Source organism: Zootoca vivipara, chromosome 5, assembly GCF_965207765.1.
Source record: "Zootoca vivipara chromosome 5, rZooViv2.hap1.1, whole genome shotgun sequence".
Lineage (NCBI taxonomy): Eukaryota > Metazoa > Chordata > Lepidosauria > Squamata > Lacertidae > Zootoca > Zootoca vivipara.
In genome coordinates, this window is record NC_142588.1 from 41,403,028 (window position 1) to 41,420,720 (window position 17,693).

At 39.9% G+C, this 17,693-nt stretch overlaps 1 protein-coding gene across 2 annotated transcripts in view; it reads right to left on the bottom strand.

The window, feature by feature from the left end:
* Positions 1-17,693, bottom strand: part of ZRANB1 (zinc finger RANBP2-type containing 1) — a 37,866-nt gene that overhangs the window by 18,974 nt on the left and 1,199 nt on the right. The window contains exons 2-3 of one of the 2 annotated variants that reach the window (XM_035137547.3): positions 8,796-8,881; positions 6,864-7,714 (exon numbers count right to left, since the gene is read on the bottom strand). In XM_035137547.3, the coding sequence (XP_034993438.1) occupies positions 6,864-7,677 (814 nt within the window). In that variant the 5' untranslated portion in view covers positions 7,678-7,714; positions 8,796-8,881. The remainder of the gene's footprint in view (positions 1-6,863; positions 7,715-8,795; positions 8,882-17,693) is intronic. The other variant, XM_035137549.3, reaches the window with a different exon arrangement.

Here is a 17,693-nt window from a genome sequence, read left to right on the forward strand (position 1 = left end):
GCCATCCTGGTGATGTAAGTACGTAGATAAGGGAGGAGAGTTGAGGAAAAGGACTGATTACCTAGATTGGAATGCAAATTTCAAAAAATAATACAGAGGGCCCTTTCATGCAATTATCACAATGTAAGTGGGCTTACTTAGCAAAAAGGCACATGCTTCATTCACAGGGCACCTATCCTTATTTCATATCTGCAGAATAGGAACATATCCCAGGGAATCATATATGGTGTGCCACTAGTAGTGATGTGAGGTGAGAATATTCTCTGCTAGAAAACTCTCTGGAGAATATTCGAGAATATTCTTCAAAAGATTATTCTCGAGAATTTAACATCACTAGTCACTAGAGCCTGAGAGTTTTGATTTGACTGCTCTGTATTGCTTTTTAAAATGCACATTTTCCCTGTAAGGCCATCAAGATGAAAGAGTTCTCTAAAACCCTCAAGCCTAAAAGAAAACTCTGGAGAGAATACGGAACTGATGCTTTAGATTTTTAAAATCAGAACAATAGTGATTAAAAAGGGAACAATTATATTTCAGTATTGTCTTCCACAGCTTTTTACAGAAGCAGCCCGCAAAATTCAGTTGTCATTGGGCAGCACCCTCTCACAAGATATGGAGAGCCTTTAACAGTGAACTTTAACTATGCCCCCGCTGCTGTCCAGTGAGCAGGGCAATCAAGGCTAAAAGGTACACAGACTCTAGTATGAATCCACTACTAGATTTTCATTAAAACTGAGGCTTCTGATTGGCTGTCTGTTTTCTCTACCCTCTGCAGGTAACAAGAGGCCAGTGTCAGCCAAAGGGCTATTGCCTCATTGCCTAGACTTGTATGTGACACAGCATGGTTTTTTCACTCCATCTATCATGATGGGCAAGATAGTGGAGCAGTAGACTTCACAAAGCTAGGAACAGCCAGAAGGATTGCAGCAGCGGCAGCCAGACCATCTGGAGACAAGGTAACAGACTGTATTTTTAAGGGTGGCGATGTGATATTTTGGCCAGCAGGAGCAGCCTACTCCATTCTCCCAATATTTGACTGGTAAAATGGCTTGGGGGGGGGAAGAGACTTCTGACTATGTTGGCACAAATGCAGAAGGCAAAGCAGCAGGTTGACAGGCCAAGAAACAGAGCAGCAGATGTATAAAAAAATCAATATAGTCTCTACAGCTTTCTTCAAGATGCTGCCTGCCAGAAGTACATTAGGAGGAATTTTGTGTCATCTTCAGCTGGCAGGAGAGGACCAATACATACATGCTGCCCACATCCACCTGAACCTACATATTATAGCAAGGATTTCAAAATGCCTCGTGGAGGCACCATTTTTTCTCCAATTCTGCTGGTACTAATTTGGAGTATTAATTTGGAGTACTAATTTGGAGTATGGACTCCTGGGCCAGACTGGGGGTTCTGTTGGCGTATCATCCACCCTGCTCCCTTTCTGAACTGATGAAGTTGGTCTCATATTTGGTTCTGGAGATTCCCAGGATGTTTGGTGCTGAGAGGGCTTCAACATCCATGCAGAGACTATCTTGCAGGGGCTTTACCCCTCAGCAACTGTTGGGTACCTTTAACAACGATTCACCCCAGAGGCTGTTTCTGGGGACTTTTCCAGCTGATTTGGCAGGCATTCCTACTGAAGCCCTAGCTGTTCTCTGGAATAAGGAGAAGACTCACTCAATGGATGCAACTAGTCTCTTCCTTTAGGTACAGCCTATGCAACTCCTTGTTACACACCTGAGCGCAATGAAACAAGCTGAGACAGCTGGTACACAAGTGGAAGGAAACTCAAGATGAATCCAACTGAACACTTTGTTGCAGTGATGGATGTGAACAAACTTATTCCTCCTATAGCTGCGTCCTCTCAATGTTATCTAGATTTCCCAAACAGTACAGGGCCTTTTTGAAATCTGGCCTGGGAGATGTGGTGAATCGTCAGGAATGCACTACGGTATCACGTGTTTGCTGGACACTCTGAATGTAAAGTTTCTTGCATCCACCATGACTTAAACTTTACAATTAATGCTATGTCAGTAGTAGAGCTATCCAGAGTTCCATCTGGTCCAGCCTGCTTGGATGGATTTCAGTTACTGAAACATGAAGACATGGACAATGCTTGGTCATGACTCATGCCTGGAATAACACTTGTGTATTTGACCCTTGCCAGTCATGGCTTATTAAATCTAGCAGGAAATGTATGGTTGGCTGGGTCCAAGCAGTTAGAAGACAGATGGCTAAAATGTAACCCTCTCCATGACTTTCAATACCATCACTCTTGTATTCTTCTGGTTAGGCTCACCCAGCTAGGCATAAGAGGGATTTTCCATTTCTACTGAGAGGACCAATTCCATAAGTTGGTACTGCAGAAATACTGCTCAATGCCTTCACAATTGTGCTTCTTGGAGCCCCCGTGCTGTTTAACATCTACACAAAACCACTGAGTTTGAGCAATCTGGGCTGAGGTGTGACCAGTATGCAATAATCAGAAGCAGGTAAGGCTGTGGGTGCCTTGAATCAGAACATTAGCATGGTAACTGATTGGATTAACAAACTGAGACTCGATCCTGATAAGGTGGAAGCACTATTAGTAGATGATTTGCCCATCCAGGTCAGGGAAGCCCAACTTTTCATACCAGATAGGTCCCAAGAGTTATTCAACATGGAACCCTTAGATGGCACACTGCCTTGTCGTACGGGGGCAGGGGGAGTAAGCCCAAAATTTGATGCCTCCTTACAGCCCTTGTGCTGCCTTCCCACAGCGGGCTAAGTTAGGCACTGGGCTTTGGGAAGGAGGTACGAGGCTCTGAAAGAGTACAAGAGCCCTCCCTTCTCCTTCCCAAAGCTGGAAAAGTGTAGACTAGGTTTTGGAAAGGAAATGGAAGAACTCTAGGATCCTGTTAGAGCTTTCATACCTCCTCCCCAAAACCCAGCACTTCACTTACCCAGCATGAGGATTGGGGGGGATTCAAATGTTGCCGAGGGGCTCAAAAAAAAAGGTATTGAGGGCCACATGTGAAGGGCAAACAGCCTGCTCTAAAAAGGGCTCCCCCCCAAAAAAAAAAACTTAGTAAATTCACAGCTTGGGGATACTTTTGGATGCAAAATTATCATAAGAGATTCAAGAGGACTGTGTGGCAAGTACCTTTCACCAGTTTTAGCCAATATATAAAGTATGGCTAAACCTGGATGGAGATAGCTTGGCCAGAGCTGTTTATATTCAGGTAACCACACCTTCAGACTGCTGCAATGAGTTGTACATGTGGCTGCCTTTGTAAAGAGTGACTCAGAAACTGCAATTTGTTTAAAATAGAGCCATAAGGCTAGTAACTAGGTACTTAACCTGCCACACTGCCTCCCTGTCCTTTTCCAGGCCTAATGTGAATTACCAGCTTTAGCCTACAAAGGCCTAAACATTGAGATCCTGTTTTGGATCCAGGTGAAGCAGATGGCTACAAAAGAGAGGGCTTCTCAGCTGTGGCACACCAGTATTGGTATGGACTCCTCAGGTACCTTTTTATGGTCTTTTTGGCCCCAAGTGAGTGTCTTTTTTATTCACTCAGGCCTTCTAAACCTGTGTTTTAAAATAAACTACAAGTCTATGTAATCAGTGCTATTTTTCTAGGAAAATAGGTGCTGAAACTCACCACAAACACCTTCCTTTGTCCCTTTATAAAGGCAATGGTACCCACATAAGAGGTGCCGGAACTGATTTCTAGTGAGTTCCAGCAGAAAAAAGTCCTCCTTTTATTGTTTTCTTGGTGTTAAATAAAGCTTATGCTCTGGCTCTTTTAATGTGGCTTTAAACTGAGCTGCAAACTTTTTTCTGCTTCCACTAGGAAAGTTTAACCTGTTTTTGTTTTTGTTTTTGTTGTTGCAATTACTCTATTTTATTTTAAATATTGTAGGATGGGTTTTTTTGTAAGCCACCTAGGGAATTTTATTAATGGGCAGCAAATTTAAAATAATATTTAATTAAGGAAGGCATTAGGGTGGCCACTTTGGCCTTGGTATACCTTTCCTGCACCACAGGAACATAGTATGTCAGAGGCTAGTAAATGCCTTAAGGTATCAGCCACACATGGGAAATATAAACATACATTTGCTACTATGATAGACCACAATCATGTTTTCCACATTAGAAAAACAAAAGACAAAAATTGTGCAGAATCTATTCCTCTCATATGGTACCTTACAAAAGGCATCCCATGGGAAGCAACTTGTTGCATACCAATTAAATGCTAGAGTGACTGACAGCAAAACAACAGAGTCTCCTTTTCAGGACATGCTGTAATGCAAGATGCAAAACTGCAAAGATAATTAATGAGCTACTTGCATTTGGGCCAAAACAAGAACCATATATTCAAAGACAAGTATAATCCATTGTTTTTTAAATCTTTAAATAAGCATTATAAATAGTATGCCTTTTATCTCACAGGCAGCAAAAAATGGAACCTTCTTTTCCTGGTCAACTATTTGCCATATCTAACTGAACACTATTTGCAAGTCTAGCATTTCACTATTATATACACACATTACATGCATTTGCCACAGTGTTCTGACATGTCGGTATTACCATCCTAAGCAATAGATCAATCAGGTATTCAATATTAGACATCCATGTCTTAAGTTCCCAGTCTCTCAAACACCAGCTAAACATCTATGTAGCATTTCATAAATCCAAGCAAGGGCATTCTTGTTGTTAAATGAGGAAGGAAATGTTCTATTCATGACAAATTTCTTTAAAAAATAAATCCATCAGAAATCTTTGTCTTTATGTATAGTACCGTAAGGGAGAAAGATGGCAATGAACATTATTTTTACCATGGGTGTGTGAGAACTTTGGATAGCAGTATGCTACATCAAGTTCTGTCTTGTATAAACAATAAAAAAAATCCATCTTCCAACAAAGGACAGTGCTTTGTATACCCCCCCCCTTCCATAAAAAGTTGGAAGGTTATTATTTTGAAAGAATACAGGGTATTTTTCAGCAGTCAGTAGTGAGCAAATTAAGTTCACAAATTCTTACTTTCTTCTAAAAAAGTACACAAAGCTCAGTAGCCTGCCATAGGCAGGTAGAGATTTCACACAGCAGCCCACTGACTTTCTGGGTTGGTTGTAGCAAAGAGGGCTCTGGCAGGCCACGTTTTTACACCGGCCATGGAAAGGAAGGACAGAGTGCGTCATTCCTCCTCTGCCACCCAACTCACTCACCTGCACGGAATTCCATGCACTTGCTTTCATGAAATTCCTTGCTGATTAAGGCTACCACAGAGCCATACAAGGCAGAATTCATATCTGAAGGCAACCTGCTTATCTCATAATTTTTGATTAAGATAGTACGTATCTAAACATTCAGAGGCCCTACTGAATGCCTAAACATTCAGAGGCCCTACTAATGAAATGCAATAAGTAGCCACAGAAGTGCGGGTCTTTGGGGGTAGGTGGACACCTCCTCTGTGCAATGCCTTCCCCACAGAGGCTCACCTGGCATCTAATTTGGGGGGTTGTTTCATTACTAGGCAAAAAATATTGGGGGGGTCTTAGTTTTAAACTGAATTTATTCTTTCCAATCAGAGTGGATTTTTTGTTGTTGTCTTTGCACTTTTTTGCTTCTGAATTTTAAATTTGTTTTATTTTTTTGTTATGAGCTACCCTGAAAAATCTGTTATAGATACTGAAAAAACTGTAATAAATATTGGATCAGACTGGCATAGCTAAATTTTATACCTATTTACACATTTTCTGCCCTAACCCTTTTGCGTGAACTGTCTATGTAACTTGTCTTAACTCTTCAATCCCTCCTCAAAATCCACTTTTTCATGAATGCTTTCATACAACCTTCCCGAAACTGATGTCTGAACTACAACTCCCATCAGCCCCTGATGTGTCTAAAAACCTCTAAAGGGTAGCAGGTCAGGGAAGGCTGTTCCACTAGAACTAAGCCTGTAACCAAGCCTAAGAATAATTGAAACAAAATCTCATATTCTTTTACCCCAGCTACCACTTCCCTCATGTTTATGTGTTTCCCTTGCGTTAGGTTTTATATATCGTAAGTTCATTGGGGCAGGAACATGTCCTCTTCTATTCTAATGCACCATGAAACTAATTGTACTATATTACTATCATCATTATTATTAAATATACAGCACAGTTCCACCCTTATACTTTGAAAATACTTTCGAGATTTTCCAAAATATCTGCTTGTAGGGGGAAATCCACATAGCAGAACACTAGACATATCCTAATAGCATTATAGATTTGATACACTGGAGATAATTAAACAAATTGTATTTTATAATATGCCAAACTGTTTCAGAAAATTCAACAACAATATTTGTTACTACGAACAGTATTTCCAAGGTCAGAGCTACATTCTGTGTTATTTTTAACTGACTGCCTCACACTTGTGTAAGATCTATACTGTTTACAAACACTCGTGAACTGCAGCTGCTGATTCTAAGGCACAGCTTGCCACTTTAAATAGGGTAAAAAAATTAACACATGGCTAAGTAAATTTATGTTTTAGTGTTCATATAAGAACTGTTCGTAAAGGCATTTAGAATCTTTATTTTTAAAACTGAAGTGCAACTCTGATTTTACGCTTGTGTCAATAGTATTTATTTTGCTAGCATTTAAGTAGGATTTTCCTACATTTCTACACCTTACAAAAATAAGTTCACATATTGTGTTGTTAAAATATGGAAATTCAACATTTGTATAGTGATTTTAAGTGTTCAAAGTGCTTCATATGCATGCTTGTTATAAACTTTGTGTGAAGGTTGCCAAAATAATTGTGTTTTACATTTTAACCAATATACACCATTCATCTTCCCTTCTAAATGAAATATGACAGACACAGAACTTACCAACACAAGCATTAAGAAACAGCCAGTCAGTCTTCTTCATTCTGTTTTTTATTTGCTTTAGTTTTTTGAAGTCAACTTCAAGTTCTTCTTTGCTGCCAACGGCTCCAGCCAGCTCAATTCTCTGAAAGTCCATTTTCATTTCAGATTCCCGTTTGGTTGTAGGAGGTGATCTTCTTTGGCTATTACCACTACTACAGCTGCCCCTCCATCGAGTTCTGTCTTGCTCATTTATTATTGAGGAAGCTTCGTCTGTTTCTGCCAATTCTATTGCTTCGATGTTGTTGGGTCTTGGATGGTCACACACAACACACTTTCTGGCTTTAGCCCAGTTTTCATACGTACAGACAGAACAGGTCCAGTGCTGTGTCCTCATGTTTAGCTTATTTCTATCATTGTACTCCTCACAAGGATCCACAGAGAAAGGAGCTGGTCTTGAACCAGACCCTGAAGACTGAGGAGATTCTGTGGGACTCCTGGTCCTACGCTGAGACAAGCATTGTGTGCATCGTATTGCACGAGGCCAGTTCAAGTATGTGCACATGTGACATGACCACTTATTTGCACTTTCCATACTGTAGGATGATTTAACTCTTGGTCTTGCACTGGAATCTGGACATATCAAAGGGCTGCTGCCTCCTTCAATACTTGCAGGATCCCAATCTCTACCGACATCACTTGAACCACTTTTGAAAGGATCTTCTGTTATAATAGTTCCACTAGGTCTTTGAGCACGGCACATGGTACACTTGATCGCAGATGGCCAGTTTTCGTATGTACAATACTCACAAGCCCATTTTATTCCACGTTCTGTCATCCTGAACTCCTTGAAGTAAATGATTTCAAGCAGAAAGCTTTAAAAAAAAGAATAAGAATAAATCTATTAGAACACATAAATTATGTACTATCCACAGTTATTTAAAAAATATATACTCTGAGTTTTACCAAAAGAGTAACTAAACACAGTTCATGCACAATGCTTGATCATGGATTCTTCATGAAGAAGTCAGGAAAAGGCTCAGTTTCATTCATCCCCTTTTCCCCTCCTTCACATGCAGGGAGAAAAGATTTATGTTTCTTTGAAAGTAAAAGCCTTCAATTTTCTGTTACAGTTGAACTCAGGAAACTGTAGTTAGTTCAAACAAATCAGGATAAAATTGAAGCTTCAAATTCTGGTTTGTTCAGAATAAACCACAGAAAGTGAGAGCCAGAGGTTCATTTGCGTAACCATGTTGTGTCTGAATAGCATGGTGTCTGAATAGTACTTTCATATCACACTTGACTGAGTATTGCTTTACTCAATAGTGTAAAGAAAATATTATAACAAATGCTAATCGGTCATTAGCTGCCTTACTTATTTTATACCTCATACAGTACTTAATAATCAGTGCAGATTATTAAGCATCCTTCAGGAATGACCTGGAAGATACACTGAAAGCTAATTTCTGCTAATGTATTGTACTTTTAAGTTCAATATATGTGCCCAGCACCTGATATCAGAAATACAGTATGCCTAAATGTACTGACTGAAATCTCTATCATTTTATTAACAGAAAAAATATGAATAAAATACTCTTTAGGCTGTTCCTAAATCCTACTTTAAGAAGCTGAAGATGGAATACATCAGTTTACTAACTACTCAGATTTGTTACTTTAGAAATCATAATATCCCTAAACCTTTTTTTCTTTTTTTAAGTTCAAAACTCATTCAAGAGGCAACAGCATTCTAAGAGAATTATGTTACATCAACATTGTTACATTCAGTCACTTTTAAACCAGTTAATTCCAGTATTGCTGTTTTACAAGGGTCCTCCAGATTTTGGAATCACTAACTCATCACACAAAACAAAGGACTCAGGTAGGAGTCAAAAGATAATGTATGACCCTTCTTTTTCAGATGACCATATGATTTTAAACAAAAATTGTTCTATTTACTTTTTCTATACTGAAGAGTCTATTTCGTCTCCATACTGCCTTTTCAGTGGCAAGGATGATGGACAGCACTAAGTACACAGCTTTTCCTGTGAACAATACAAATTATTGTTAAAATCTTACTACAACATACAGGAAATAGTACTTACTATATCAGTCACATTTGTCATGTCTAGAGTAAATTTTTGAGTAGTTTTAAATGAAACTGCAGCAGAACTATCTATGGATCTGCTGCTTTATCATTCAAACACAAGTCCGATAAACTCCAGCTTCATAGAGAGAACTAGCTCAGCTATAACCTACTTATGACTACATCAATTTCAAAATTCTTGAAGCATTTCCTCAAGCATTAGCAATGCTTCAAAACAGAATAAACCTCATATATGAATGTTCTTCCTTGTAGGCAGTTATTCTAAACCTACATGTCAATAAGTATGATTATACCTTGCAATATATATATATGCAATAGCAAACCAAGCATGGGACATGTGATTCAGCCAAACAAACCCACACATGATCAATTCCAATAAAGGATTCATTCCATTTCCTATATTCAAGTGACTTTTTTCCCCAGTAGAATGGCCCTGGAATTATTAATGAACCAAGATCCAAAGAACCAAGCAGAATCCAAGTACAGTGGTACCTCGACTTACGAACGACTCAACAACCGAATTTTTCAACTTACGAATGGGGGTAATGGCCGCGCGCTTACGAATGTCTCAACATCCGGAAAAAACCCACGGCGGTTTTAGATAGGGATTTTTCGACTTACTTCAGGTCCACCCAAGCAACAATCACTTGTAACTTTTTTCATTTTTTGAAAAGCAGATACCTACCCATTTCGTGTCACAAGCTACATTTGAAAGTCCCCTCACTTTCAAGAGTGGCTTACTATGGTTCTTCACTTTCAGAAAACCTCAAGTCACAAACCCATTTCGTTACCCAGTAATATGGATACATATCTCATGCATGTATCTTTCTGGAAACAACCAACTTCGGCTTCCACCATTAATTAGCTAATCAGAACTGTGTAGCAGAGAAGCAAAAGATCATGTTGTAGGCTACTGGATTCGAACTGCTCCTAGCAATTGATCACAGCAAAAAAACACCTCCCATCTAAGCCTCACAGTGCCCACTACAGAATGGGTACCAATAAAATCCCATATCCTTATTTTTTTGGGGGGGGGACAACAAAATTAATTACACTTACATATATGCAATATTCTAGTTTGTTTCTTCCCAGTGTAGCAAAGGTAGGAGTGGGGCAGGTGAAATTTGAACAGTGTACACCAACATTCCCAATAACAACCCCCCCCCCCACTTTCCTTAGTTGTGCTGAGCTATGCCAGAAGTGGCTTTGTCATGCTGGCCACATGACCTGGAAGCTATACGCCGGCTCCCTCGGCCAATAATGCGAGATGAGCGCGCAACCCCAGAGTCGGTCACGACTGGACCTAATGGTCAGGGGTCCCTTTACCTTTTTATTACAGCCATACCTCTAGATACAAATGCTGCGGGTTGCGTACAGCACAGGTTATGAACGCGCCAAACCCAGAAGTAATGGAACAGGTTACTTCCGGGTTTGGCAATTCGCGCATGCGCAGACGCGCCAAATGACGTCACGTGCCAAATCGCGCGGCAAGCATGAGCAGATTCGGCGCTTCAGGTTGAACGGATCCCATTCGCATCCAGAGGTACCACTGTATATACCATTTAATCTTTATATGGTATTGGAGAGCAGATTTTTTACAAGGAATCACTACAGCAGCTCCTTGTGCACTTGCTTTGGCCCAGTTCAGATTTTCTGGTACTCTCTGCAGAGTGTCAACTATTATTTGTTTGTGTAGACCTTTGGTTTTAAAACAAATAAATGATTTGACACTTAATTTGTAATCAAGAACCAGCCTCAGGAGCACACACTGTGCCCCATTCCCAGGTACAGAATTTTTCTTCTTTTTATCAATATAATTGCTGGTTTGGTATTACATCTGCACTGTGGCCAATGAAAACCAGGTTTGCCATCTCAAGCCAGAACCTATATACCAATTTCAAAATCTGTTTCTGGATTATGTTCCCAATTTGCAAAACCATTGTTTCCAGGCAGGCCGCTCATCTGCTCCAGCCTCAAGAGAATAAATACCACAATGAATGGAATATTTTCAGATGCTGGCTCTTGAAATGATAACCAAAATAACACAATTTTAACTGCTAGCTTAGTACTTAAAGCATGAGTTTCAGGTGCTATTTTGGACCAAACATGTATTTTATTTATTGAATTTATATTCTATCCTTCTTGTCATGTATCACAAAGAATTGCTAGTACTGCTACTTTAGCATAAAGCAGAAGTGTTAATTATATAATTTAAATTATGATTTGTTTATTTTATTTTACACTCATATGAGAAAGACCCTATCGTTCCACCTTCCAGAAATGTTCACGCAGTTCTTCTTTTCCAGTAGAGATATCAGAAACTGGCAGACATTGTTGGAAACCTAGCATGTCATGTTGTGACTAGCTGCAAGTGTCGATTTGTATTGATTTGTTTTACTAACTGAAGGAATAGTGTAAAGGAAGAAGAATTGGCTTTGTAGTATTCACAGTAGGAAAGCCTTTCATATAAACTTAAGGCAGCCTTCAGATGTCTTCTAAGGTTATATAGTTGCTCATCTTCTTGACATCTGATGGGAGGGTGTTCCACAGGGTGGGCGCAACTACCAAGAAGACCCTCTGCCTGGTTCCCTGTAACTTCACTTCTCGCAGGTGAGGGAATAATCAGAATGCCCTCAGAGCTGGACCTTGGTGTCTTGGTTGAATGATGGGAGTGGAGACACTTCTTCAGATATACTAGATGCAGAAGGCAAAAACTTTATACTTTATGTACAAGAACTGGGTTAAATTTCTTTTTTAAATGACAGCCCTAAGCCCTATGCCCCCCATCCCACACAGAGATTAAAAGGTGATAGATTGTATAATTAGCCAAAGACCTGGGAGAAGAGGAATGTATTTGCCTATCACCTAAATATATGTAACGAAAACGCCAGGCAAGCCTCCCTGGGGAAATCATTCCACAATGGAGGAGCCACCATAAAAAAGGCCCACTCTTGTGTTGCCACCCTCTGGGCCTCTTGTGGAGAAGGCACATGGAGAAATCTCCTCTAGAGTGATGAAGGACTCTCCAGAACAGATTTAGGGTACTATAGAGGCTGCAAGGGGAGAGATAAATTCTTGAAAATTGCTTCCCTTCCTGTTCCACCTATAGGAAGTCTTACCTGTGAGTAGAACAAAAAATGTATGTGTAACAGTAACACATTTTTCATGTTAAGTCAACAAGCTATTAAAGCTCTCCTTGAAATTAGTCAGAGGCATACCTAGGAGTTGGTGAAACTGGCCTTCACCTGAGACACAGGTCCAGGGGGGACACAAAAATCATCTATCAGACTATGGATTGTATGACGTATGTGTGTGTGTGGTTAAATGACACCACTGTCCTACCGAGATCAAGTGCAGGAGAAGCTTCTCATCCTTCTTGAACCATGAAGGCGATTTTTTTGCCAAGGGCACAGGGGGCTCTAGATATGCAAACCAAATAGGAAAAAATATTTTCAAGAATGCCTACATAAATCACTCTTCTGAAGTTCTTCCCAAAGTTCTCAAATGTGGTAGTAAGATATGGCAAAAATGTGTTTGGGGGGGGGGGCACAATGACAGACGATTAACAAATCTGTTTTAATATTCCACACGGTAGCATAGATTAGAGTCCCTGCCTTTGTAGTACTAGCAAAAGACATTAAGTACTGGGAGAAAGGGTACATGCTTGTACAGCTCCAAGCATCCTCTTGAAATATATGTACGATAAACGCAAAAAAGAAGAATTGGTGAGGAATTACCTTTAACTGTAGTACTGCCTACATTTCTAAAAAGAGACAAAGACTTAGCATGAACGTTGTAGCATGAACTTGTAGAGTCATGTGTGTGTTTCCACTCAGCTGACACCACAAAATAATAATCATGTGCTATTCTAATTACTGTATTGTTACATTATTTCACAATCAGGTCATTTTGTTTCTCTTAACTGTTTAACAACAATCAAGTGATACTTTTTAAAGTACAAGTCCTCAAATCCTTTAGTTGTCTGTATATAGCAGGTGTCCATTTATCACTGTCTCCTAGCAACTAAGGTTAGGCTATTTACACATTTGTAACCCTTGTATGTAGATCAATTGCTTGAACACTCATTTATTATAATACTATCCCTAGAATTTGTAGAAAACAAAGAGTATAGCAATTTGGCACAACCAGCAGTAGTTCAATATATTTCTATTCTTATACTATCCTCAAATGGAAGATAATGATGCAGCATAAACCAAGGTAGCTTGGCAGAGCCCTCTACGCATTTGGCTAGTGCTGAAAATAAGCCATATAGAAATGTATCAAAATCTGTGCCAAATAAATTGGAAGTTCTACATAGAATGACCCACCAAAAAAGACAGAAATAAATTTAAGAGGAGATAGTAGATTATAATATTTGTGCAGAAAAGTAGTAGTTTTTTTCTTTAAAAAAAAAAGTCATCTTAAAACACAGTACAGTGGTACCTCTGGATACACACACCTTCGGTTGCGTATCCTTCAGGATGCTAACGCAGCAAACCCAGAAGTATTTTTCCAGGTTTCGCCCTGCGTGCATGTGCAGAAGCGCTCTACCACCCTGCACACAAGAGCAGAAGCGGTTCCTCTGGTTGCAGAAACCTTGGGATCTGACCGGAGTTCTGGAACAGATCCCATCCGCAACCGGAGGTACTACTGTAATGCTATTTGACACTACTAATCCAGTTAGGGTAAAATACCCAGCTTTTCCATAATTTCAGTACAAATTTCATACTGAATGACCCTGATCAAGCCATATGATGAACTCTATATAGCATTTACATAAGTGACCCCACCACACAGTATGGCTTCTAAACCTGTTTATCAGCAATTACAGAAACTTAAGTGAAACTTCAGGCAGACTATATAATGCAAAAGGAGCTGAAGTAGAAAAAAATGCCACGTTGTGCATACAGAAGCCCTTACATCTAATTCAAGAAATTATTCAGATCATAGATCTTTTAAAGGTAGTATATTTTGCTCAATATCACACCATAACAAAGTGCTATATCAAATTAATCTATACTCAGTAGTAGGAAACTAGATCCAGCTAGTGAGCCAAATCTCCACACACCCTGGTGGGACAAGTTTGACAGGATGCCCACCTGTCAACCCCTTGACGTTACAACATCAGGTGACCCATATTTGCCCCTGGAGATTTGAAAGCAAACGGTATGGGCAAAAAAGCAAGTGCAGTGCTTGTGGATGCTTGGGAAGCACTGCGCAAGGGGTTTTGCAGGCACCGCAGATCAGCAGCGCCTGCAGAGTTCCTTTCAGCCAAGCCCATTTCATCCAAGCCTTTACCAGTCCCACATTGGATGTAATATATGATGCAAGGTGTAGGACAGGTGGGAGTGACTTTGCTGAAATGGACAGGCAGGCCAAACGTGGAGGGTACTGACGAGCATAAATTAGGCTGACAGGCCAGAGGTTCTTCACCTTTGCTAGTTCAAAATTATCTACTTCTACCAATGACATTACTAGTTGACATAATAGGGGGTGGGGTGTTAGGGGAGGGGTAGTACTTCTGGTGGGGGACACATTGTGCTCCTTCTGGGGTAGTTTGTTCACCTTTAGTACTGTGTCCAGTTCTGGGCACTACAGTTCAAGGAGGATACTGAAAAGCTGGAACGTGTCTAGAGGAGGGCAACCAAAATGGTCAAAGGCCTGGAAACGATGCCTTATGAGGAACGGCTTAGGGAACTGGGTGTGTTTAGCCTGGAGAAGAGAAGCTTAAGGGGTGATATGATAGCCATGTTCAAATATATAAAAGGATGCCATATAGAGGAGGGAGAAAGGCTGTTTGCTGCTGCTCCAGAGAAGCGGACACTGAACAATGGATTCTACAAGAACTACAAGAAAGAATATTCCACCTAAACATTAGGAAGAACTTCCTGACAGTAAGCGCTGTCGGGGGAAAATCCTCCCATCTTAATGGAACTGATTAGCAAGGGTAAGATGGGTTTAACATCTAGTTTTCCTTTAAAAAAGTCTTCTTCAACATCCTAAGAAAAAGGTTTTGTATAATTCAAAAGGTTACATACTGCAACACTGGATGGACCTGTTAAACCACATTATTTCCATGCCTAATTTTCATTCTGCTGAACCAACAGAGTAACTTTTTTATCTGTTCTTGGAGAATCAACCATTTGGATTTACTCATTGTTAAAACCTCATTTACAGTTTATGTCAACATCAACAAAAATTAACTATTTCCGAATAATATATGTAGTGAACGGTTTTTAAGAAACCTTTAGCTCATTAAAAACTATAGGCTATGAAAATTTTCAGTACTACTGATTACAATATGCTAACAGAAACAGACCAAAAGCTCCATCATGTCACAACATGTGAAAGTAAAATGTTGTAAATACTAAAGAGAGTTCTGAAAAGGCACATCTAAATGGGAAACCTTTTCACCTCAGTGGGCCTGATCTTTATCTCCCTGATCCTTGTGGGCCAAATTTGACAAATGGGCAGGGCCACCCACCTGTTAATTGTTTGATGCCATTAGGGTTTGTTTCCAGGCACAATTCAAAGTGCTGGTTTTGACCTAGAAAGCCCTACATGGCTTAGGTCCAGGCTATCTCAAAGACCATATTCTCTCATAAGAACCTGCCCAAGCTGCAAGATCATCAGGGAAGGGCATCATCTCAGTTCCACCACCCTCACAGGTACATTTGGTGGGAATGCAAGAGAGGGAGCCACTCTGGCGGCTGATGTCAGTGTTTGGAACTCATTTCCTAGAAAAGTTAGACTGACTCCCTTCATATTGTCCTTTCATAGGCAGGTGAAGATGTTTTTATTCCCACAGGTCTTTAAGAACTGGCTGTCTTTAAGGAAAGGGCTAGTGCTGTGATGTTGTTATTGTTGTTATTATCTATATTTTTATCTTTTAATTTGTTTCTATTTTATCTGTGCTTTTGTATTTTTATCTGTAGGCCGCCTTGATGGTCTGGGGAAAAGGAAGATGATCTGCAGCACATCAGTACTTCAAAGCACCATGGAGGACTTGAAAATATCCCTGTGTGGTACTGTGAAGAGCCCCCAAGTCTGCCTTTCTGCAGGGATTGGCAGCATGACTTGTGTCCCCACCGAGAATTTGGTGTGCACTCAATCAAGCAGGACTGGAATCCCCAGAATCCGAGACGATTGTCCATGCCACCTAGGGCTGATGGGAGTTGGAATCCAACAACATCTAGAGGATCATAGGTTTTCTCATCCCTAAACTAAAAATATATAGGCTGGCTAAAGTTTAAGCCATCTGGTAGGTGTCAACCTTGCTGGTATACCACAGGCTTAATAAGGCTGCAATCCTAATTACATTTATCCACGAGTACACCACTGAATTCAATGGGGCTTGCTTCTGAGTATACATGCCTTGGATTATTGGTTATTTCTGCTGTTCATCATTCTTTGTAGTTAAAATAAAATACAAATTAAAGCAAAATTTTATGTGGTAAATAATATTTGAACAATAACGGGGTATTCTCTTTACAATCAAATCATAAATGCTAACTTTCTGCACAGGAAAGTTTGATTATAATACATTTAAAGAACCTCAGCTTTCTAGTTCTGATATGCATAAACTAAAAGTGGCTTTTGTAACTCAACTACTAATTCTGAGATGGACTTCAGAACCATCTCTTAGAAATTCACAAGTCAAATCACCTCCAAAAAGGCAGCAAACACACAAAAGGCAGCTATTCCTCAAGAATTAGTGGAAATTAAATCTACAGAAAACTGAGCTGGGAATGAAAACATCCTGTTATTCCATGGAAAACAACTTGTGTTCAGTGCCATACTGAATAACTGCCAGAAAACTTTGGATAGCTAGATAAATTTATGCCCCTGAAATCATAGACAGCATATATGTAGCAGAATTACCAATTACAGTGTCACATCCCATGAGTTCTAGCAAAGGCATTCCTTGCTCATAAAAAAACAATGAAATTACAGAACAACTTCACAGCCCTTGTTATGAACAGCATCCAGACTATGTTTAGGGCACCCTGCTGTCACACAGAGACCTCAATACTACTGGCCTAAGACTATAAGGGTTTGCCCTATGTAATGCATCAACTGGAAATGGTATGTTCAGAATCTTTTTAGAATATCTAGGGGTGAAAGTACTCTCTCAAATCAGAAGGGGATATCTGAGAAGACAGCAGAAGAATCTGTACAGCTTTGAAGACATTTTTTTTTTACAATGCAACACAGGGGAACTTGCTCTCAAATACAGAGAGGGTTATCTGCGGTACTCCAAAAAGCACTGTATGACCTCCAAAAATGCCTTGTTTGGCCATTAAGACAGCTGCTGCAATGTAGGAAGATTTTGTTCTAATTATCATTGTCCAGTACAATTTCTTACTATGACTAATGCAGTTCACAAAAGTGTGATCAAGCCAAAGATGCAGTCTCCTTGTGATAGCTGCTATTGGGGGGGGGCTGCTCAGCTAGAGTACAACTGCACAAAATCAAGTCAATTTCACTTTAACAAAGATAAAGAATTTAACATCTGCACTGAAAGCATCCAGTATTTATGGCATGCCACTTTTGCAACAGAGAGTAAGACACAGGTTACAGTCTATGAATAATGAGGAAGAGGAGGGGTGGAAAACAGGAGAGGTATGACCTCACTATAGTAAGATGTAGGTACTGCAGCACTAAATGTGGATAAGCAAGAACACAGAAATGTCTCTGCTGCATATGCCAAATTGTGGTTTTGTTAGAGCTTTTAAACAACAGCGTTGGAT